The following is a 26,596-nucleotide window of genomic DNA, read 5'->3' as shown; positions in this document are numbered from 1 at the left end:
AAAAACGACTTGCGAGTATCTAAGATTATGGTTTACTACTTTTTGGTGAGTAGCATGGTCGTATGGAAAGTTATAGGATGTGTTGAAATACCATTCGAATTGGATTGAAAGGAGCTAGAGTCATAAATAAAAAGAATTAGTGGGATGTAGTTTAACCTTCGGAAGGAGACGGGAACAAGGAGAGTTACTCTGATTGCAAGGCTAAAGATGTATCTTCAGAGTGAGTGGAGAATTGGATTCAGAGACACTTGGTTCCATCTGCTTTGCTTTTGTTATGGTGATAGTGTTACATGTCATTTATATGGGTTAAAAACTGTTGGATATGATTTGATAAAGAAGTCTGCAGCCATTCGACTCAAGTGTGGTGATAAGTTCCTTTGTCTTTTCATGTTTGGAAACTTGTACAGCTGGATTTTTAATAAAAGATATAGTAAAATCGATGGAGAGCGATCAATGATAAGCTAATATACGTGAATTCATAAAAATCTTCAAGGTATGAGCTAATGTTAATAGATAAAGGAATTAGGTGACATAGTTGGAACCAAAATTCAAGTTTTTCATTGTGAGTCTATGTTCGTGGTAGTATGTTTTTTCAAGATATGGATGGATAAGGTAAGAAATGATCAATTGCATCAGGTATTGAGCATTTAGAAGGACTTGTGCATGGCTTGGATCATAAAATTGGTTACTTTGGATTTTTAAAGGACCTAAGGGAGGGTTTCACTTAAAATTTTAGGTTTAGAGGATGATGTAAAATATCATGGGTTGTTGGTCAAATGATGAAATTGGTAAACGAGTTAGCCAAAAGAACAGGAGTTTGGTATATTATAGATTTTATGGTATTTGGAATTTGCACCATGGGAAGAATCTAAGAAAGTGAAGATTTAAGACATCTCGTATAGACCATTCATTCAAAGTTGAAGGTTGTATAAATTTTTGTCTTTGAATTCGTAAATGACCATGCAATGTGAACTAGTTTGGCAAAAACTTACTAGGGGTTTATCAGTGACTTTTATGAAGTTTGGATTTTAATTTGAGTGACAAACAGTTTGATGATGAGAAGCTGATCAAAATTCGTGATATTGACTTGCAAGGAAAGGCAAAAGAGGTTGTGATTGATGAGGAAGACATTCCGAGGATTAAGGGGTGGGTATGTGTGCCCCGTGATGATAACTTGATTCAGAGTATTCTTACAAAGGCTCATAGTTCGAGGTACTCTATACATCCTAGTACAATCAAGATTATTGTGACCTGAGACAACATTATTGATGGAGTAGAATGAAACGTGACATTTATAATTTTGTTGCCCAGTGTACGAATTGTCAACAGGTAAAGTACGGGCACCAAAGGCCTAGAGGGACACTTCAGAGAATGTCATTTCTGAATGGAAGTGGTAAAGGATTGCAATGGATTTTGTGGTTGTTCTTCCAAAGATATTGGATAAGTTTGATTCGCTTTTGGTGATTATTGACACGTTAACAATGTCTGCACACTTCATTCCAGTTAAGGTGACTTATAATGAAGTAAAGTTATTCAAACTCTATAATTGCGAGATTGTTCGATTGCGTAGAGTTTCAATTTCCACCATATCAGATAGAGCTACAGAATTTATTTCTAACTTTTGGAGGACAATGCAGGTTGAGTTAGGTACTAGATTGGATCTTAGTACCGCATTTCATCCTCAGATCGATAGGCAGTTCGAACGGATAATTCAAGTGCTAAAGGGTATGCTTTATGCGTGCATGATAGATTTTGATGGTCATTGGGATCAGTTCTTATCCTTGGCAGAGTCTTCATACAATAATAACTATCACTCGAGTATTGATATGGCTCCGTTTGAGGCATTTTATGGGAGGAGATGTAGGTCCCCCATTGGTTGGTTTGATACAGTTGAGGTGAGACCTTGGGGTACTAATTTTTTGAAGGAGTTGTTAGAGAAGGTGAAATTTATTCAGGAGAAGTTTTTAGAAGCTTGGAGCAGGCAAAAAGAGTATGCAGATAGAAAGGTTAGGGATATTGAGTTTATAGGGGGAGAGCAAGTGTTGTTGAAGGTTTCACCAATAAAGGGTGTGGTGATATTTGGTAAGCGAGGTAAGCTCAATCCAAGGTATATTGGGTCATTTAAAGTTCTTAAGCATTTGGAGAGGTGGCCTATGAATTGGCTTTACCTCAAGATTTTTCTAGAGTGTATCCAGTGCTTCATGTGTCTATGCTGAAGAAAAGTCATGGTGATGAAAATTACATTTTTAGCTGGGATTTGGTCTTGCTTGATGAGAATTTGTCTTATGAGAAAGAGACTGTACCTATTCTTGATAGGGAGGTCTGTAAGTTGATGTCAAGAGAGATTGCGTCTAAGAAGGTCCAGTGGAGAAATTGTCTTGTTGAGGAACCCACTTGAGAGATTAAGGTTGATATGCGTGGACGATATCCACTTTTGTTCATCTAGTCAGATACCCTTTTCTAACCTCTTTCTTCTTTTGACCGTTCGGGAATGAACGGTGGGTAAATTGATATCTGTTGTAATGATCCATTAGGTCGTTTTGAGTACGAGAGGTTTTTTTATTTATAAAAGACTCTTTCCATAAATTTTGAATGAATTTTGGACTATTAAATAAATATGGTTATTTAGCTAATGGATAAATTTAGACACTAATTTAACTAGTGGACTAAGTTGATAGTTTGTTTAATACTATATACCACTTATCAAAATAAAAAGATAGAGTTTATTAATTTTAGTACATAATTATTTTATAAAATAAAAAAAGAGAACGGGAGAATACAGAAAACTTACCTGCGATGCCGATGAAGAGCACCCGAAACTGCTTTAGATAATGGCTAAACTTCAGTCTTGTTCTACATATTAATTGATATGATAGGCAATATATATATTAGTGTATCACTTGGTCAAATTTGGTGTTGGTTGAAAGGAGCCGTGAATTGAAAAAAGGCTTGGACATGGTATACATTTAATGGCTTGGACTTGGCTACAAGATAGTTATGATTATGTATATATCTGTAATCATTGCAAAATAACTATGTCTAATCATTCAGTAGTCATGATGGCATGATTAGGTGTAGATTATACATTATTTTGCATTAGTTTTAAGCTTCTACATAGTTAGGTTAAATACTGTTTCGTACAATTTGAAAATTATTTTCAGTTATTATCATATTATAATTCAAGTTTTGATATATTGAGATAGGTAATTAAATAATAAGTGTATTGTATTATGTGAATACCATTAGAGTTATGATATTGGAGGAATTGATGCTTAACCCTAGGCTTGAGTTTTAGAAAATTGATTATAGAGTTGGGTGAGTTGTTGGGTCTAGGTTAAATATATATATAATATTGATGTGTACGGATTTGTTTTCTTACGAATATTGTATATTTGATAGATTGGAAGCGTGAGGCTTTGGAAGAAAGGAAAAGCATTGGTGAATTAGCTTGTTTGACTTCAGTTCTTCGGTTGAGGTAGGTTATGGTTATTTTATATCATAGATAGACTCTTAATAGCAATTGATAGTCATTGAGTAATGTGTGAAGTTTACTATGAATTTAATAGTTGTGGTTTAAATGGTTGATACGTTGTTGTGATTGGTCTGCAATTTCAAGACCATGAAATTCATAATCTTGAACTTGCCCTATTAAAATTGATCCCTTGAATAAAGAAGACTTGATGAAATATTGTTAATAAAGTTGAAAGTGATAAGAAAGAATGATAAATTAATTATATTTGGATCGGTTGTCACGTTACAACATGATATTATTGGATCGGGTGGCACATTTCGACATAGTATATTTGGATCGGGTGTCACGAGTCGATATGATATTATTGGATCGGGTGTCACGTTCCAGCACGGTAATATTAAAGAAAAATATATTAAAATGACTTAATTTACTCAATCCCAAAATAACTCATTTCTCAAAAGAGCGTGGAGTGGAAGTCTGAGGCCTCATATATACTTTGGATATTGTTGACTGGTTACGTCACTATTTTATTATGTTGTCACTTGATCTTGATCTTGATCTTGTTGTTTGCCGCATGTTAAAGAGTTGTAGTTGATTTCCTGTTATTACCTTATGCATATTGATTTCTATTTTGAGTCGGCCGATGATACCTACTCAGTACATGTTTCTATATACTGACCCCTACTTTTATTTTTTTATTTTATTTTGTAGAGTGCAGCGTGTATACCATCGACTTCGACTCGACCTCAGCTCTAGTCAGTCTCCGATATATCAGATTCCAGGGAGAGCTATCCTCTTAGTTCGTGTTGGATTCTCTTAGTAATGACATGATATCCTTAGTTTTTGGACATAAACTAATTTATTTATCTATTTTGGTGTTTGATACTAATAGACGTGATATTTTGAGATTAGATGTCCTTGATGTGACGACTTTCAGGTTTTGGAATGATATGTAATAGACTCTAGTGGATTGTTGTTTCTTACTTTCGTAAGTTGGGCTTCCACATTATTATCGTATTTCATAAGCTGAACAACTAATATAAGTTGGGGTTGTATTGTTGGTTCTTCTACCTAGGAGATTAAGTGTGGGTACCACTCATGGCCCATTTTGGTCGTGACAATATAACGTTATGCTAACGTCGGCATCACTGATATGAAATAATTTTTTGTGATACTCCATCAATAAATTGATACCATACTGGTATCTTATAGGATTGAGCTTAATTTTCTGTGATACTTTATCGGTATATTGATACCATATTGGTATTATATAGGATTGAGCTTAATTTTCTATGATACTCTGTCGGTATATTGATACCCTGTCGATATCATATAGGATTGAACTATTTTTTTTAAGAAATAAAAATAAAAAAAATTAAAGAAAACTATTAAAATTACAATTTTATTTATTAAACTCTAAATTAGTAGAAAATATATTTTTTGTGATACTCCATCGGTATATTGATACCATATCAGTATCATATATGACTGAGTTTAATTCTTTGTGATACTCCATCAGTATATTAATATTCTATCTGTATCATATAGGGTGGGCGATAACTTCAGCCTGATGTCAGCGCACGAATTTTAAAATAATTTTAAGTCATTTTAAAATAAAAAGGGGGTATGAAAGTAATGGGCATTCAAGGGTGAATACTTTCCCCTTTTGGGGTAGAAGTGTTATTTTCTCTAAAATCGTATTGGTTTGATTATTGGTTTCGCATATTTAAAAATCGAAAATCGATGATACATAAGACCAAATCCAAACCGACTGATGCACATCCCAGCATTAATGCGACCACTAGTCAACATATTTTAATAAATATCCCAATTTTATCTTTTTAAATTAAATATAGCATAATATTATAAATCTTTCTTTTCTAATTGCATTTAGTTATCGCTAGCTCTAACTTCTCAAAGTCTACTTCCGCCACAAAAATGAGTCTCTAATCAACTTTATAATGAGTCAAGTTTGGACAAGTAATATCATTATCAATTAATTAATGTTTAGTTATATGAGATCAAAGAATTTGCTATGAGGGGGCTATTTTTTTTTCATTTATAAGGAATTTGTCGTTCTAAAAAAACTCAAAATATTTTGACCAATTAAATACAGAAAAATTGAAAAATTCCATACCAAACACACTCTTAAAATATGGGTTTTGTGAAATATTATACATAAATAAATTATATTGCCCTTACAGATTTTTATTCAAAATCTATTAACAAAATTCCTAAAAGAAAATAATTAGTTACATCCTTTTTTCAACCTCATATTTATTACATTATATTAGATTGTTGGGTAACAAATCCATCCCACATCGGATAAATAAGAAAAAATGTACCAATATATATGTGCTCACCCAATTCCATTAGTACGAGGCCTTTTGGGACGTGCCTAAAAATAAATCCGTGAGGGCTTGGCCCAAAGCAGACAATATCATGCTAATGTAGAGTTAGGATGACGGTACGCACGGTCCCAACAAGTGGTATCAGAGACAAGGTTCGGATGTGTCGGAGTAGTGGACTGCGGTTTATGAGAAATTTCCGGTGTGACAACAGGACCAGAGATTTGCAGGGGTGCCTTGTGTAGAAAGTCTTCCTGTCAAGTGGTGGTCCAGGCGGCGTGTCCTATTGGAAGATAACGGCGGTGCAAGATGATCGGCAGATCAGATGGTGTGACCTAGTGATTGGAGATATGCAGTTGATGCCTTGTGTTGAAAGTCTTCTTGACAAACGTGGTGGTCAAGCAGCGTGTCCCACTGGTTGATAGCGGCGGTGCAAGATGGTTAGCAGATCAAATGTATTATCGCTGAAGGAGAGGTTACGAATTGTGTGGTCTTGATTTGAGGGGAGGATTGTTAGATAACAAACCCATTCCACATCGGATGGAGAAGAAGAAATGTACCAATATATATGTGCTCACCCAACTCCATTAGCTCGAGGCCTTTTGGGACGTGCCCAAAAACAAATCCGTGAGGGCTTGGCCCAAAGTGGACAATATTATACTAATATCGGTACGCGCGGTCCCAACATAAATTACTTTAATAATATTCATATATTCCAATATAAAAGCACTCCTCCTATAAAGTGAGGGAAATCTTTTTTTTTTTTGATGAAGTTAAATTCCTCAACATGACTTCAACAACACCAAAATCATACTCTTTGTTTTACTTTTTTCCATCCTAATACAATGACAAATTCATTTACTTTAAATCCCAAATACTTTCTTCGTTTCCTTGATAACCTCCCCGCAAATTCTCCACCATCGCAAGTTTACTATCAATCTAGAAATGACGATCTTGAAATTCAAACCCTTAAATTTGGTGAAGTATTTCATTTCTCATTCCATGCTACAGCAAGTACTCTATTTTATTGCGATTTTCACTGATGTTTAAAAAATTGTACTTTTGATGTATTCAGCAATAAAAGTGATCTTTGTAATATTGATGATTTTAAGAATGAATACTGCAATTATGTAATGATGGGTGATGGTTTTTATTTTGCTACGGGGTCTAATCCTCAGTCTTCTGACTTTAAATATATAGGTCCATGGTATTGAGTCTATTGGGAAAATAAATAAATGTATTGGGTTTTCTCTTTTAATCTTATTAATATTACTATTATAAGAGTTCAATCTTATTAGAGTTTTTGGTCCAAAATATCCCAACATATAACTCTAACTTAGATTACATCCTTAAAATATTTATTTGACTGATTTACACAAATATCCCCTTTTAAAATCATTTTATAAACTTTGTTTTTATTTTTAAAAGTTTTGCAAATATAGTCCTTGACACTGATTAATTATTAGACCGTCACCCAATGAATACAAAATGTAGATCATGGTCTAAAATTTTCTAATCAAATTTTCAATTTGATGAAAAATGATTCATAAATTGTGATCTAAAAAGTCCATAAATTATACACAAAAAAGGACATGTATTTAACAATTATCACAAAAAGGGACAACCATCGAACATTTATGCATTTAGTTGAACATAAAATAGCCATAATGTTTTTAAAAAATGATCAAGTTTCATCTTCAAGTTACTTACTATTATAAAACTAGCGGGAATTTTACGAAATTACACTCAATTTTGTCCTTGCTGCTCATTTAATTAAAAATTTGTGGGTTAAAATATCTTTAATTATGACTTAATTTTGATCGACATAAGTTAAAAAAAAACTTTTACTTCGTCCGGCAAGTTCTGTAAGAATTAAATTATCCGACATAAATTGTATAGTATCTAATTAGTTCGACATAAGTTTAGAGAACTTTTACCTTGCTTGGCAAAAGTTCACTAGCTTGACATAAGTTTAGCGAACTTTTGCCTCGCTCCGCACAAGTTAATTATGCCTTTCACGACTTAACTTGTGAGTTCTGGAATTGAACTTTTGTCTGGCCCTTCATAAGTTTTATAGGAACAAAGTTATGCCTTTTTCAATATAACTTGTAGGTTTTGAACTAATTAAGCTTTTGTCTTGATCAGCACAAGTTATTAGAGGATTAAGCGACATAACTTGTTATGCTTTTTAATGCATAACCTGTGTTATATTATGGTACAAAAATATAAACTTATCGGTGTCAGAGGTATTTTCGACCCATTATTTTTACTTTATAATTGAATAAAAAAAATTAAGTGTAATTTGCATATATCCTATAGTGTAAAGAGCTAATTACATTATTTTCCTACTCTTTTTATAATAACAAAAATCTCTTAAAGTTTATGAATTTCGTTTACATCACCGGACTTTCGGATACATCAACAGACATCCAAATATATAGAGGAGGAATGTATCAGAGAGGGGATAGAGATATATCAGAAAGGAGATAGGACATCCGGATACATAGAAAAGAGATATATCTGAGAGGGGAGTGATGTATCAGAGAGGAGATGAATGTATCCAAGAGGGGGATATAGATGTATCAGTAAGAGGGGAGTGATGTATCCGAGAAGGAATTTTTGAATTTTTTTTAAATGATAGAAAATTTTAGAGATTATGATAAAATAAGATGTGGATTTAGGTAATTTTTCCAAAATTTAAAAACCATCAAATTTGAGAACAAAACTTAAAAACCATCCCAAAATAGAGTCATTTGTGTGAATGTTCTTTGAGTTCTAAGCTATTTTACATAAATGGGCTGACGGATGACCCAAATTTGGTGCTTTTGAGTCCTAAATCTCATTGATAGATAAGGTCCATAACTAAATGTGTCTTTGTAAAGGTGAAATTACTATAGAACTTACAGGAAAAATTACTAAAGAAAAATACTTTTTAATAAATAATTACTGATTTTAGCGATATTTTTTATTTGTTATCATTTATAGTAATATTATGATATATCTACTATGTATTAAAAGTGAATTATGCATGCAATATAAATGTATTATAAGTGTTTTAAAATATATTATACTTGTTTGGTAAGAAATTGACACAATGTATTATAAGTGTATTAAAGTATATGATAAATAAATTATCCATGAATAAAACTTGTATTATATGAGTTTTATAAATTATTTTCGCTAATATGTATTAAAATTGTATTATAATTGTTCAGTAAAAAAAATATATTATAATTATAAATGGTAAATATTTTCTTAATGTAGTACATTTATGTAAATTTCCCGAACTTACAACTATTGAAGCATACATTTGTATGTTTCTAGTATTTTATATGTGCAGAAAAACACACTTAAAGCATATGAAGCTATGATAATTATTTCATATATACATTTTTAATTGCCAAGATTTAATTTGATGTAAAATTGTAAATGTTTATATGCTGTGGTAGAGAGGTAGTTGAGACAATACAAACTTATAAGTTTTAAATCTCCACTTCATTGTTTTTTTTAAAAAAAGTAAAAATCAATTCAATCAAACAATCACTTATAATCATCACCGCTACTAGCTTTCGGAGTGTGTTTCACCAAACAAATTGTTTTTATATATAACAACGTGTATATTAAGATTTTCCTTAATTAATATAATATTTTATTGATTAATTGTTATTTATTTAAATTTTATACTTATCATCTTCAACAAAGATAAATTCATACATTCTCAAATGTTGAGAAAATAAACAATTTTAGTTATATATCTTGTGCTCACATTTAGAATTAACGACCAGAAAGAATTTTTGTCACATAGTAATTTCTTCTTTTCCTTCTTATCTCTCAGAGAAAATAAATGAATAAATTTAACAAAAAAAAACAGATTTTGATATAGCTACAATAATTATATATACAACCTTTTATTCTAGCTAATTAAATGTAAAAATACCTTTATATTCTTTTTCTAAGGTATAATCAAACGTCTCTTTAAAACATCAAATAGCAGTGAATTAATTAATCGAAGTCAACTGCTAAGTCATGCTAATTAGACCCACAAATTAATTATGAGCTAATTAAACGTAGAACTTTTCAACATTTTCAAATGACTTGGTAACATATATTTAGTTAGTAAGCAATGACATTAATGATATCATGAGTCAATAATTCCTTAATATACGATCAAATTTTTCTATAACTCCATAATAACATTTTATAATAACGATCAAGTTTTTTTTAAAATAACTTTTCATATTATGTTATTCTATATATATTTTCTGTTATTATATGTACAAACAACGTTGTTAATCGTTATAAAAAAAAAGTTTGTCATATCCTTGTTTACATATAGCAAAATATTATAATTTTTTCCTTATTAATTGCATTTACTTAACGCTAGCTCTAACCTTAAAGTCTACTCTAGCCACATAAAATTTTAAATTAACTTTATTATGATGAGTCAAATTTTGACAGCTAATAGTATTGTCAATTAATTAATCTTTAGTTATATGAATCAAAGATCTAGAATAGTAACAAAATAAATAAATTAAGTGTTGCTTATTGACTTGTTTAAAATGGTTTAGCGATGCATTTAAGCCAACTGGCATTTGTTTGGATTTGACTTCTCTATTTTATCTATTTAATTTGATTTTGATATGTTTATTTATTATTATTATTATTATTATTATTATTATTATTTATGTTAGTATTATTAGTAAATTGCTCCCCTAAATCATCCTGAATTAAGTTGTAGATAAATGGTTAAATAGTCTCTCACTTGAGTATGTTGTATATATTTTGATTGCGTGTATAGATATTTATTTTGTATATTTTGGTTTACAGGTTCACGTGTATCCAATAATTTGTCTAATCCGTGTATAAATATTAAAAAATTTACTAAATATTTTAATTGTGAATTCAAATATTAATATTGTTGTATTTCAACTTTTGAATTCGCCTATTCACGAATCAATACATAAAATAGTCCTTTAATTGATAGTGCTAAAGCCTAAAGAGTTGACAAACATTGCAAGATATTTAATTTAAAGTCGTTATTATTCAAATTTATGATTAAAAAAACTAGAAATATGTACAAACATTGAGCATGGCTATTAATTAATTAGTTCTTGCTATTATTTTTAGAAAAATTGAGTCAATATAGCCAACTGGCTTGTTGATTTTGACTCATCTGAAGTAAGGTGTTTCCTCGAATATTCAGTATATATGGTAGTGATATAGTATGATATTATTTTTTAATGCTCATTTTATGATAAATTTATTAATTAAAAGGATGCATAATTAGTTTTGATATTAATTGCTCAATAATCTATACATGTACGTAATACGTACATGCATGAGTACTAGACAAAAAGAACGTGTCCACGGCTGCATGATTAGTCGTCTTAATTAAACTAAATCTATCTCCTTTAATCAAAATTAAATAATTAATGATGGAGTACTAGTGTTAGAGGACAAACTTTATAAATTTTATATTTGATTTCAGTCATTGATTTATCATTTTAACTCTTATAAAATTAATTTACATAGTACTTGAAAAATATACTGTAAAACTATTACTTGTATAAAGTTACATATATTGAAAAAAATATGTTGAGAAAATTGTCGTACAAGGAGAATATAATTACACCAATAATAGTAATAATCATGTCATATAAAACATAAATTATGGTGCAGAGATATACTATAACTTACAGGTCCAGTCAAATCCAGTAGCTTTGATCCAAATTCTGTATTTAGAAACAAGAAATCCAAACTAATTAAAATTTCAAATTTCGACTCTGCATTTGAACATAATTATTGTTTATTCTGACATGAAAACCTTCGCATAATCAATGAAAGTCTAATTAAAGAGCCAAACTTTTAATTAACATTCATCCTAACTAACTATTATTTTACACAAAATAAAGTAAAATTAGGAATAGTGGGAGTGCTATATGACACACTACGAAACAGCCATACTAAACCTTATCTGTAAAGTATAAGAATGACTTGTAATGAAAGTGATATATAGCTAGCATAAAAATAACCCCGTATAAGATGTTAAAAAAAATACTCTTAATGATGTGACAATTTTTGCAAAAGATGCATCATCTATGAACAATATCACATCATACCCCTCCTAAATACACATATTATATATCTATTTTATGCTTTCACTACAAATAAAAAATAAAAAAACAAGAATTAGTGATAGAATATGTAGATGAATATATAGTGAAGTCCATGTGTGATCTTATTTAGCGATGAATTAGCGAGGGTAATTAATCAAAAAAAATATTAACTACGAATAATTTAGAGATGAATTGATAACAAAATCCATAGAATTTCATTTTTTTTAGCGTTTGAGAGTCAAAGTTGATTGAAATGAACTCTTGCTTGTCACCTACGGACAAGTATACCCCAACTAACTAAATGATGAAAGAACTTAGGCTAGTTTGGTAGGAGAGATAAAGAGATGACTAATTTCGGAATTGATTATTGAAAGAAATTATTTTATATTTGATTTGGAATAAAATTGCGGGATAAGTTATTTTGAAATTGAACTATTATTTTTATCTAATATTAAAAGTAAAATAATAATTCTGAAATAACTAGTTAATTTCCAGATAAATTTGTTCAATTAAATGAGCCCTTCAAGAAAGAAAATAAATAAATGAACACTGTTTCAGTGGATTTGATAACATCATCCTATAAAAAGGTGGTTTTGGAGTGATTTCCACTCCCACAAGTTGTAAAAAATAATAAAAAGAAAAAAAATACAATAAGAAAAGTATAAAAATAACAATTTGTGGGGCCAAATTAAGAAAGAAGAAAATGCAGTTTGATTTGCTTATTTATTTTTTTTCATTTACTTTCTCTATACAAATTGTGCATGCATGAAATTTTCAAATGCCATCCCATCTTTCATTGTCTTGTTCCCAATTATAAACGAAATAAATCTAGAGAGACCATATGAGTTTCTTTTATTATATAGTATTGTATTAATATTGTTTTAGGGGAGGTTGAATGATTGTTATAATAATGTTCAGTCCAAAAATGCAGATGGATAGTTCAGGGGCAAAATTGATTATTTTTCATGCAACTTTTTGCAATTGTTAGTAAGGAGGATATTTTTAAACCACTTAACTAACAACGAAGAAATTTTGTCCAAAGAATGAAATGAAGGATGGAACAGTCTTATTTCGAATAGTTCAACAAAAATTAGTCAATGGACATATTTGTCTTTTTGCTATCGAAAATAAGTTATATTTATTATTTATTATATTTTTTCTAACAAAATATATTCCTACTCCCTATAGATATACTTCAAGAATATTTTACCCCACATTCGTTAAAACTAGCTATGTTTATCCCTTACCAGTTAAAACTTCATTTCCAGCTTTAATTGAACGAAAAAACAGCCCCTAATTTATATTTAAAATCCTAGACACAATAGCATATAAGATAAGAATAAATAACGAAGTAACTAAAATCATAACTATTTGATCAATTTGCAAATAATCAATATAAAGATTATTTTTTTTCTAGAAAACTTGGTATATAAGTCAGAACTCTGGTTTTGTCAGGCACATAGGAAATTATTTTTTCTTTGTTTTGTATTTTTTGTTTGGGAGTATAATAGTCCACTATTCTTAAATCTTACATGCATGCACAACAGAAATTAAAATCGTGACATGACTTCAACATAAGAATTATATAGCTGTATATTCATGCTTGCCTGTAGAGTTGTATAGTGAAGTGTTTCTGATCAATTATTATCACCATACCATAATGATTGATTTTCTCAAGGGAAAAATGCATGATTTATCCTTAATTTTGCGATTTAAAGCTCATGTATTTTTCGTTATAAAAGTGACTCGCATATACCTCTATTGTTACTCAAATAGTTCAAATATATCATTTTGGTCTAACATGAGTGAAAAATTAATTTTAATTTTTTTAATTATTATTAATTTTTTTAAAAATAATTATATTTGACTTTATTATTTTAATGATCAAATTTATTTTTCACTCATTTTCTAGTAAATTTTATCGTAGTTGGCCTAATTTTTTTTTTTTTAACAGATACAAATAAACTACAATATAGCCGCAAAAAAATTAGTTAAAAAAAATTTCTGCTTACTTTTTTCTCTTTTTCCATTCACACTTATTACTTTTTATTTCTCATATTTTTACACTAAAAATGAAAGAAAAAAAGTTAAATAAGAATAAGAAACTCAAATAATGATAAACAAATAGATCTGTAAAGGAGATATTTAAAAACTCAAATTAATCGTTGAATCAAGAAGTTAAAAAAAAAACGTGTGTGAGAAAAATCAAATATATTCTAAAATTTGCTAGAAAGGTCATACATACCCTTACATGGCTTCTTTTTTTTTTTAAATTAAAAAAATATATATTTTCACTTACATTGGATGAAAGAGTATATAACCACTTTTATAATGAGTAGTATATTAACTCTAAATTGCAAAAATTGAGGAGTATATCAGGTCTTTTTCATTTTCCCAAAAATGATATATATATATTCTTTATGTATAGGAATACCCCTTTTGAATTTTCTTTTAAATTTTATAGCCCAAATCCAGTTCCCTCATATTGTTATGTTGAACCTAATACCTATTATTATCAAGTATATATAAATATACCAAGAATATATATCTATATATATGTGTCTTCTTTATTGTTGCTTTTTCTTTCTTTTATGGAATTGATGATTCACTAGAACGAAATTCAAATTCTTGTATGAACATATAACAATACAACATAAAATATAAGATATTTCATCGGATTATTTTTAATCGAATTTCTCGTACTTGCGGGGTGTGTACCTTTCTACCAAAAGTTGCAAGATGAGGACAATAGATTTATTTTGTTGAGACATAAAAAGTGTGTAAATGTCAATTCTACCAAAAAAAGAAAGGGCATATCACAAAACATTTGTCTCTTTCTTTAGGCAAATATTACATAAAATCACAATTATTTCCAATTGGAAAACCAGAATATCTTTGCCTGATCACTATCCTTTTCCCTAATTAGTTGAAAAGATTACATAATATTATGCCAAAAAAGTAATGTGTCCTTATGCAAAAACACGTCAGATAATAGCTGTAACCAAGTATTTACTTCTTCAAAAATAATAATGGTGCCACTTGTATGTACATATATAACTATAAATTAAAACAAATTTATTGAATTTTACTCCATTAATCCCCACTTAACACTTACTATATTGGCCTCTTATTTTTGTATATAATAAAATCTTTATTGTGGATATATGCTATAGCAACTAAACCAACTTCTTATTGCACAACATATTAATTAATTTCAACTCACCACCAAACTATTTGCTTCATATTGTTTTTTTCTTAATTAAAGATCTCGATTAGCGATATTTAAAATGGTCTTTTGTATTTGAATTATCGAACTCCAACGTAAATATAGAAGATCGATTAGGTAATAAAATACTATTAATTTTAACTTTGCTAATATATCAACTTAGCAACATGCTGAGTAAAATCTATTATATATTATGTAAAATATGTTTTACAAGTTGAACTAGATTTTTTGATTTCATAGGCCATATTATTATTATTATTATAAAGGGGCTGAGTGTGTTCTTTGACGGCTAGTAATTGCATGAAAAAGGAAAAAAATAATTAATTTAAATATCATCTGAATCTATAAGGATATTTGGGAAAGATCAAAATCTAAATAAATCCATATTGAGTGTACAGCTAGTCCATCAAATCTTAAAAGACAGATTCAACATAATTAGCTAGCCTTGTATCATTATTTAAAACAACCAAATCTTGTTCTAAAAAGAATAAAATAATAATTTTATCACTTAATTGTGTTAATTGAAAATGATTTTGTGTTGATTGGGTTATGGATGAACCCATTCAAAAGAGCTGCATGTACGGGAGGCCGCGTAGCAAATGTAAAATTTTCTTCTATATTTAGGGCACTCATTCATCTTTATATATAGACTAGATACAAAATTCCGTGCAAGTATGGATTCAATATATATTATTTTATTTATTTTATTTTGTGTGGATACGAATAGAATTGAGAGAGTTAATCAAATTTTATTTATGTGGACACGAATAGAATCTAATCAACTATACTTATAACGTAATTTTTAAATAATATATGTTACTCACTTTGTCGCAATTTATGTGGCACAAATGAAAAATTGAGAGTCAACCAAATTTTTATATGTTTTTTAAATATTTTAAATTGTTAATTATTTTTATTTATAAACTCTTAATGAACTTAATTTTCAAATAATATATATTCCCCTCTCTCTCGCACACGTGTCACATGTGAAAATTTGAGAGTTAATCAAATATAATATGTTTTTTGTAAAATATTTTTAAGTTGTTAATTAATTATTTTGATTTATAATACTCTTAACGTAATTTTTAAATAATATATGTTATTTCCATGTCCCAATTTATGTGGCTCAGTTGAAATTTCGAAAGTTAATCAAAACGTAATTTTCAAAGAATATATGTTACTATCTCTATCCCAATTTATGTGGCACATATGAAATTTGAGAGTTAATCAAATTTTAAATATGTTTTTCAAATATTTTAAGTTGTTAGTTATTGTGATATATATTACTCTTAACGTAATTATGTAATTTTTAAATAACATATTAAAGTACTATTTTTTCATAATTTTTAAATACATAACATAATATAAAGAAAATTAAGATAAATAAATTAAAATAAAAGAAAATTATATTTATATAAATAGAAGGAATTAAAGGAGAAGGGAAAATCAGTCAAATAACTGACTGACCCTAAGCTCCTCAAATTTGAAATTTTGAAAGTTAATCAAAACATAATTTTCAAATAATATTTGTTACTCCATTTGTTTCAATTTATATGGCACATGTGAAATTTGAGAGTTAATCAAATTTTTAATATGTTTTTCAAATATTCTAAGTTGTTGGTTATTGTGATATATAATACTATTAACGTAATTACGTAATTTTAAATAACATATTATAGTACCATTTTTTGTAATTTTTAAATACACAACATAATATAAAGAAAAGTAAGATAAATAAATTAAAATAACAAAATATATAGTATATAACAAATCGGTCAAATGACCGACTGACCCTAAGCTCCTCAACATTCGTTTCTATATTATAGTTAAAAATGAAGTCAAGATTAGAAACTTATCAAAATCTAATTCTTTTTATTCACATGATCGATTAATTGTGTAAATTTTGTTCCCTTGAACGCGTGATTTAATGCAGCATTTGAAATTTTCAATTGAAGATTGTTCCTTTGATCACGTGATTATTGCTTAATGACATTTCTAAGACACTTGATTAAATAAAATTGAAACAATAAGATGTACAATGACATCTTCAAAACATTGTCTTAAAAAAACATATAAAAAAAACTCACAAAATAAAATAACACATGTCAATTTTTTAAAATTATATTATAAACCCAAATATGAAATAATATATGTAAACATTGAAAGTTATAAACTAATTTAAGAAATACCTACGAAGCATATTATAATTACGTATAAAAGAATTAAAATTATATATGAGATGGGTGTATCTCACACTTGGATAAACCTTGAAATTGAGTCATACTCAAAACACACAATTGCTGAGAATTTTGACTGCAAATTTGTCTTAAGAAATGAAGCTTGGAGCATTGCAAGCTCATCAACAACATTTCTAATCTCACACAAATATTGTCTTGTTGCAATATTTTTTTTAATTGTAGTCAAAAAGTGTAAGAGACTAAAGACCTTTATAATTGAGTAACTCTTATTTTATTGTAGTCAAAGAAATACAGGTATAGAGTAGCCTTTGAGTCTTTTTTTAACTAATTAATACCCCCATTAGAGTAGCCTTTGAGTCTTTTTTTAACTAATTAATACCCCCATTAGAGTAGCCTTTGAGTCATTTTTGCGAAAAAAGACATTTCTAATCATCAATTAAATTCAAATTCCCACTTCTCCCGTTATGTAAAATATACAGTTTAAGCAAAATCGAATTGAAAAATTAACAAAAAATTGCAAGGTTTACCATATGCCTTTGTCTGAATTTACATTGTTAATACGCAAAAGTTAATCTTATTTGATAAATTTTAGATGCATTCGAAAGGGAATAAGATTAAATTAAAAAAATAAAAATTCTTTAATAGTGGAATTTGATTGATGATGATATGCTAAATGAAAAATAAAATAAGGATAACGTTATAAATATTTTTCAACTTTTCTTATAACTACAGTTGCATATATATATATATATACATCCTTGACATGTGTATTTATGACTACCCTAATTAAATTCTGCTAACAGTTATCTTTCTTATCTAACTTTATATCCATTTTATTTCTTTATTCTTTTCTTCCACTCCTTTAGTCCCAAAAAGAAATTTATCTCAAAATCAATATTCTTTTAGAAATTCAAGACAACAATGCTTCTCAATTTTTTGAGACACATTTGAAATTTTGAAAATCAAATCAATTTTTTTATCAGAAACTTTTTATCTTTAAAAATATTTTAACTTATTAATTATTGTGATTTATAATATTTTATATATAATTTTCAGATATATAAATTCTATTTTAAAAACATAAAAATTAAAATTTATATACAAATTCACAATTAAATCTCAAAAGTTTGAATCTCAAAATTTCTGTTGTGTTGCATAATTGAGACAAAGGAGATATGTTCAATTTTTTTCAATTATATATGTATACTTCATATCTTTAATACTGATCAATTTTCAAAAGACATTTATTAAATAAAATAAAATAGTTTAATAAACAATAAATGATATTTATTAATTTTTTAATAAATGTGACTTTTATCGGAATGATACTTATTTTAGGACGGAGGGGCAATATTTTCCGACCACCACGTGGGGGACCTTTGGGGGTGGTGGATCTCTGTACGGCATAAATCCTCATTGAACACTTGTAACATATATATAAGTAGTGACTTTCCTATAAAGTTTCCTTATGAAAATACAGTATTTTTGTTTTTATAATATAATAATTTATAGCACTTTATTTCTTCGATTTTTAACTATTCAAACTGGCACTGTTAGGCAGAAGGCCAAATCAAAATTGATATTCACATCTTATTCCATACACTTTTTTTCAATATAGTATTAAGACTTTTATTTTCTCTGTTGTTTTATTATTGGTAGGTCGGTATTAATTATTTTAAAAAAAGAAAATTTAATTATTTTTGTGGCGCAATTGCTAATGGAAGTCGAAAAGTTAAAACTTTTAACTAGTTTTTCAACCTTTTTTGGAACAAAATGACACGGGTATTATGTGTTTAATTGTATTTAATGGAAAAAAGCACTCAAGGTGAAAATCATTGGACATTGGGATTTTGAAAGCCAGGTATAACAACATATATGAAAATAAATTATTAAAGAATTAACTTTTAGGTTGGTTAGATACTTGGTTTCATATTTTATACTACTATATACATTCCTAAAACTATAGATATATTCTCCTTTTTTTATTTTGGGTGAAATGCAATTATAGTTGAAAAAATAGAAAATAGAAGTAATCATTTCTTCATGTTGAAGTGCGATGCTTTTTCTTTTAAAGGAGATTTAAGTCGATCGCAATATAATTTTCATCGTTTCAATAATAATTTTCTTGATTTATCTTCTTTAGAATATAATAATTCAACAATATCGTGTAATTCGAATAAATTCTGAACAATTTATTTGAGTCCAAATTAAATATAGTAATTCTTCATTAGAATAAATTTGGATAATAAGTTGTAAGTGAATGATGCTTAATAGTTAACAGTCATGACAAAAAATACAATTAATATTATTATTTTAATATTAAAATGTGTAATATTCTCCAACAGTAAAAGTTTGTTTGGTACAAAGAAAATGTTTTTCAATTTTCTCATGTTTGATTGACTTAAATATTTTTGATTTTTTTTTTCAAATAATTTATTTTCCTCAAATTTAAGGAAAATGACTTCCTTCCAAAAACTAAGAAAAACATTTTCCAAAACTTTTCTCCAAACTCAAATTACAATGTTTTCTTCTTACTCCACCCTTACCACGAACCCCCCTCCTCCTAAAAAAAATTAAAAGTTTTTTTATGAAAAATATTTCACATTTTGAAATTTTCATTTTTTACGCCATTTCTATTCCGACTACCCTACCCCCCAAAAAAACTAGAAATTTTCTTTTTTTTTGAAAAATATTTCAAAATTTAAAATTTTCATTTTTTTTACCCCTCCCCCCACTCCTCCCCCCCACCCCACCCACCCCAGACAAAAAAGATTAAAATTTAATTTTTGAAAATTTCATTTTTTTAGCTCACCCCCACCAACATCCCACCAGCCCCCCCCCCCCCTCCACACACACGCACAAAAATATTATTTTTGAAAAATATTTCAAGTTTTTTGAAAATTTCATTGTTTAACCCCAAAAAATTAAAAAATTCTTTTTTTAAAAAATCAAATTAGTTGAAAGTTAGGTCCGGAGTCGAATGTGGTCGGATTTCGCTTCGAAAGTCGTGACCAAGTCAAAATTTGGAAGTCGAATCTTGAGTTGAAAGTTGAGTTGGGTCCCACATCAGGTGTCGAGATCGGATCCCAAGTCAATTTCTAGGGTTGATTTTCATGTCAGAAACTATTTTCCAAAAAAATATTTTTCTACTCTCTAGCCAAAAATAAAATATATTTTCTAAAAAATATTTTCATTCACTAACCAAACAATAATAAATATTTTTCACGCACCAACCCAAACATGAAAAAATAAATTAAAAATCAATTTATTTTCCAAGAAAATATTTTCCATAAAAACATTTTTCTTCCTACCAAACACACCCTAAATTTACATTGTCGAGTTATTGGGAGGACTAAGGTATAATTGCAATAAATCTTATCCTATCTATATAACGATTTTAAATGTTGTCACAATGCATATATAGGAGGTTAGGCATATTGAAGGGTTATGATGAGGTTAACAAATTTGTTGGCTCCTTCCCATTAATTATTGGCCCACAACAAAACCAAGAAGAATATTGATCATATATTATACACATGCAATAATATATTATATAGATTTTCCGTGAATATTTCATCCACTCCTCTCTCCCTCCCGCCCACAATAACCTTATCCTGTCCATGAAGGGGTTGGGGTGAGAGGTTATGTAATACATCATAATAAAATAAGTTTAAAAAATGTTCAGTGGCTATTTTCACATATACTTTGAATTGAATCTGTAGAAAAAGAAAAATTAGTAATATTTTCATATGAAATTTATTTTTCATCATGCAGTTTTCCAATGAGTTGGTTCAATGGATAATGAGTGGAAAAATAATTATCTATTCCACAAATTTATCATTAATTTGCGGTGGAAAAAACAATTGTTTCTAATAATGTACAAGGTCGCAACGGGCCAAATGATCATGCGATCTAGAATTAGGCATTAGATTACAATAAAATGCCGAAATGTTTTCAAGCAAATTATGTAATAATTCATTTCACATGAATGTATAATTTCTTCACGACTATATATATATATAATACATAAAACATGCTTCATATGAATACACACACAAACAAATGTGACAAATTCCTCATATTTCTTTCAAAGATATATAAAAGGAGGTAGATTTGATGATATCTTTATGAGTTTATGTAGTCAATTATTTCAACAACCAAGATAGAGAAAGTAATATCCATACATATATCAAGTCCCAAAATTAAAGGGGTTGGTCATGATACCTTTAAAATGTCCGAAAAGTTGGAGCTCAAAAGCTACTATACTTCAACATACAATGCAACTCAAACAAACAAACATAAATATCAATCCTCTTATAACGTATGGAGATTTAATTTGAAGTTCAAGATAATATATATATGTAGAAGCTAGAAAAATATTACATGAAGTCAAATGCAAATGCACTTAGCTAGCTAGATATTGAAGTCCAAAAAAATTAGAGGTGTGGCAAAATCAAATCGATCGATAAAAGTGTTATTGGTTTATTGCTATTGGGTTATTAAATTAACAGTTATTTAAAAAAAATTATTAGGTTATCGGTTCGGTATTGATTTTTTAATATTGGGTTATTGGGTAAACCGATAACCCATTAAGACTATAATAATTTTCTATTTAAATTTTTACACACACATAAATATCAAAGTATCAAACAAAATATATTAATATAATTACTATATCAGATTATCAGTATCCTACACAATTCACACTACTTCACTGTTCACACTGTATTTACCCTTTAGGCGTTTGTATTACTTTAGGTTCAGTATGTCAAAATCTAAAGAACTAAAAACGGTGACGGCTACGGTTTGCAATGACAATGACAAATGTTAGGTGATATCTAGGGTTGTGAATTGTGAGTATTCATAACAAGAACGTTTAATTTACTTGTTTCGTTGTATGCCTGTATCGCGTCAAGTTGTTGGAGAAGTCGTATATTTATTTTGAAAGCATTTTCTTATTGGTTAAACCGAAAATCAAATCGTTAAAGACCAATAACCGATAAACCGAAAATCAAAAACCGATAACAAATATCTTATTCGTTTGGTTATCGGTTTAGCGTATTTAAAAATCAAAAACCGATAAATCGAATCAATAATATTTAAAACCGAACCGAACCGACCAATACACAACCTACGAAAAGTATATTTGAAAGTCAAAATTACGCTTTGAATATGCTTACATATATTTGAGAGGAAAATAAAAGTCTGAGGTCCGTGAGACGTGAAACTCATTATTTCACTTGAACTAATGTTCAAATTCAAATTCTTTATTTCTAGTTGAAATAATGGATAAAATTTATAACAAATATCGATTTGCAAATGGAGAGACATTATTGAGCAAGTTTTGATAATATGATAAAAACCTATTTTTGATTTTAAAAAAGAAGAAATATATTTATGGTAATAAGTCTATAAAAGGTGGTGTACAAATCAAACAAGAAAACAATGTTCAACTAAGAAAGAACAAACAAGGAATCAACGTCCACCTAGAAAAGAATGAAGAAGAAATCGATGTTCAACTAGGAGAAGAACAAAATATTACATCTATAAAAGCATGAAGGTGTGGGAAAATTGAACTCACATGTTGCATGCGTAAAGAAACAATTCTTAAGCAATAGGAGAGCTCAAGCAAGTTGATCATGAAGGCTTTAGGTCTAGGCTGTTTTCAATATAGTTTTCTGTTTTTGTTTGAGTTAGAGTGTGAAAATTGTGAGGCTTGTAACAATAAGTGAGATTGTCTTGTTGAGAGAGTTTAGAATTTGAAACAATTCGGGTGGATTATTTGGGTTAGGTACTAGAGTTAGTTCATTTGATTATTGAGTTGTAATCATAAAACTTGAAGAATTTAGTGGATTTAAGATCTAATTTTTACGGAAGAGGGTTTTCCACGTTAAAGATTATGTGTTGCTTACTTATTTGAATTAGACTTATTTAAGAACCTGATTCCTAAAATAAGTTGAATGCATCAACTTTCTCCACCAAATAATACTTCACTATCTACAAATAACATCGATTTATATCCGAACGCCTACTAAATCAATTCTTTCCTACTCAAATTAATATGTATTCACATACATATTATAAGATTACACTTATTCGAAACTCACCTACACCTTGTCCAATCGTATTAATTAGTTTGGCTATTTTCAGCCGTTAATAAGTAAAGCATTTTCCCCATGCATACATAGAGCAACCAATTTTTATTTTTTTTGTGATTTCTTAGTTGTCATATTTATCACCTAATTTTATAGTCTTTTCATATAGAAAATTTGAATGTGGTGTTTGTGCGTTAAAACGTGACATCGTTGTGTCACTAATTTCATCCACGAAATAAGATATTTTTTTAAAAATCATTGAAGGGGTGACTAATCTTATCTATCTATATTATATTAAAAACATGATCACCTTTAAAATGTTGATTAAAATTGTTTACCCTGCATTAAAAGACTCCCTTTAAGACAAAATCTTCTTTTCACTATTCATCTTTTCTTTTAATGATATTAACTATTAATTAATAATAATCAAATTCTAAAATAATGCATATATACAATAATAAATATGTGCCTATACAATAATTTAAAAAATATGAATCCTAATCCATATTCGTTAATCCATATATGTGCCTATAAAATAATAAAAAAATATGAATTCTAATCCAATAATAATCAAAATCCTAAAATAATCCATATAAAGTAATAAATATGTGCCCTTTTCACTATTGCCTTTGAAGAGGGAGGATTTAATAATAATTAAAAAAAAATGAATCCTTATCCATATTTGTCTCTAATCGCGCCAAACGTATCCTAAAATAATTATATTATGCCTATAAAAAAAAAACAAAAATAATATATATATATATATATATATATATATATATATATACTATATTAAAAATATAAAGGTCCTTAATAATGTTGTTTGAATTTTTTTCCCTTCATTAAAAGACTGCGCTTTAGACAAAATCGTCTTTTCACTATTTTTCTTAATCATTATACTATTATTTTATTGATATTAAATCTTTATTATAAATAACATAATAAAAATTAAATGGAGAAGATTTTCTTATTATAGTAAAAATTTTACAGGAGAATCTTTTTTCAACTAAAATATACTAGGTTTAAAAAAAAATCCCCAAAATTAGGCAAAAAAATAGTCAAAAAGGGTAATAAAAAAACCGTCCAAAAATTATAGCTAAAAAAGTCCCAAAAATAGCTAATTTTTTTTTTACAAAATTAGTTTTCTTTTACTAGACTTTAAAAATATATGGAAAGAAAAATTAAGCAATTTTCGTTTATTAAATTCCTAAAATATATGAAAATTAAGTAGTTTTCTACTAGGCTCCTAAAATTACCAATTTATATATTACTAAATGTGAAAATTATTGCATATTGAGCTAAAAGTTCTATAGAATTTATTTTTTCTCTCACGTGCCCTTTTTGGGTAAAATTTCTTCACAATTAAATTGATTTATAATTTCTTTAGGTTTAATTATTTCATAATATTTAATACTTCTATTGCCACTAGGATTTATCTCATGTACAAATCCTGTATACAAATTAATAGGATTTAAAATCGTGTGTAGGTAAAGAAAAAAAAATTATACCAGTTTTCTTTTTATCTTTTCATGTGTCCTTTTTGAATAAAACAAATTCTCTTTAAATTTTCTTTCCAACTTTTTAAGGTTTGGTAATCATAATATTTAACACTTTCAAATCAATTAGAATTTTAACTTATATAAAGAGGAATTCTTATAATTCTATTTAAGTAATATTTTGGATCAAAATTTACAATAAACATATGCTTCTTCTATTTCTATTTTTTTTCTTCTTATCTTGTAATGACCTGTTCCCATCGTTAGGGATAGGCCAATGGGGAAGGATTTCGGGCCAGAAAACTTCGGGTAGTAACTTCAAAAAATTTGAGTCTAAGCCAGACTTTGACGAATTCTGAGTCAGGTGAACTCTAGCGTGATCACGTGAATGATGGGAGGTCAAATCTGTAATTTGATTGGACAAGCTGATAGCCAAGACGATACGGAGCATTTATGGCTTCGCGAAATCGTATTCGGGGGAGTAAAACTTTCAGAATTGAATTTGGCGTAAAAGTCATAATTTTAATATATCTTTGGAAGGGATGTGTTGAGAAATAGGGGCTTGGAGCACAAACTTCGAGCTCATTGTCTCCGCCTATTCCGCCAGAGCGGGACACTCGCGACTTAAATCGTGAAAAAGTTTAGAAATGGTCTTTTCTACAATAATTAGTTTCTAAAACCCCAAGAGGCGACCTAGGGCAATTTCCATTGATTTTCCACGAATTTCCACACTTAAGGTAAGGTTTTTAATCCCTAGATTCATACTTTGATTCTTAGAAACTAGAAGTATGGGTGGTAATCATTGGGAGAGGGTTTGAACTGAAAATCTATGGTGAGAAATAGCCCTAGGGTAAGGTTAGGATTATGGGTTTGGCCTAGAGAGTGAAATTGTGTTATATTTCTTGATAGTTAGGCCATTGTATTGATCCTTGATATGTATTTAATTTGTTCTAGACCAAGAACAAGAAGAACGAACCCGGAAAGGGAAGACTCTTGCATTATAATGTTGTGAAAGCTTGAATTTGAGGTAGGTGATGATCTAGTTTTTCGTATGTATTTCATATACTTGTTAAATTGCTTCATTATATACATGTATGTATATGAATAGGGAAACATGCTAAATTATGTGTGAAATGATCACTTGCTGGCCTATTATTGTGATGAACCTGTTCTTGGTGGTATAAATGTTGTAAACATTGGATGTTCTTGTGATTGCGATATCTTGGGATCGGGTGTCACATTCCGACATGTAATTTAGATTGGATGTCACATTCCGACACGTATTTGGATCGGATGTCATGTTCCGACACAAAGTTGACTGTTTGTAGGTCCCTTAAGAGGACCCTTGTGTGAAATTATAGAATGTTTAAGACATTGAGTTGTGATATTGAGAGTGGTCGACTTATTCTGTATATATATGTATATGTCTATTGTGTTGAATTTACTTATCTATGATCCGCTTACCGGCTAACCGCGTGATCCTACTAGTACACTATCGTCTTTGTGTACTGATATTATACTTGCTCTGCCTTTTTATTGAGTACAAGGTTTATTCAGCCGATTGCGGAGAGATCTCTTCTAGAGGAGTGATCGTGTCTTCGAGTTCAAGGGTGAGCTAAACCTTTCGCCTTTCGTGGACTCTATC

The 26,596-nt window shown here is 28.8% G+C and overlaps 1 protein-coding gene across 1 annotated transcript; it reads left to right on the top strand.

Moving 5' to 3' along the window:
• Positions 1–1,406: 1,406 nt before the first annotated feature.
• LOC129890724 (uncharacterized) lies at positions 1,407–6,242 on the top strand. The gene is made up of 4 exons (XM_055966216.1): positions 1,407–1,725; positions 1,891–2,091; positions 2,196–2,320; positions 6,066–6,242. The coding sequence occupies exons 1-4, from the start codon at positions 1,407–1,409 to the stop codon at positions 6,240–6,242; spliced, it is 822 nt and encodes a 273-aa protein (XP_055822191.1).
• Positions 6,243–26,596: the final 20,354 nt, after the last annotated feature.

The sequence above is a fragment of the Solanum dulcamara genome, chromosome 5 (genome assembly GCF_947179165.1).
Source record: "Solanum dulcamara chromosome 5, daSolDulc1.2, whole genome shotgun sequence".
Taxonomy (NCBI): domain Eukaryota; kingdom Viridiplantae; phylum Streptophyta; class Magnoliopsida; order Solanales; family Solanaceae; genus Solanum; species Solanum dulcamara.
The sequence above is the reverse complement of the archived record's forward strand: the minus strand, read 5'-3'. Positions and strand labels throughout refer to the sequence as shown.

Bases quoted from the DNA above. Each gene is read 5' to 3' on its own strand.
- LOC129890724 (XM_055966216.1), top strand. From the start codon at position 1,407: ATGGATTTTGTGGTTGTTCTTCCAAAGATATTGGATAAGTTTGATTCG. The intron at 2,092-2,195 runs GTAAGCTCAATC...GAGTGTATCCAG, and splicing joins GGTGATATTTGGTAAGCGAG to TGCTTCATGTGTCTATGCTG. The intron at 2,321-6,065 runs GTCTGTAAGTTG...TGCCTTGTGTAG, and splicing joins TACCTATTCTTGATAGGGAG to AAAGTCTTCCTGTCAAGTGG.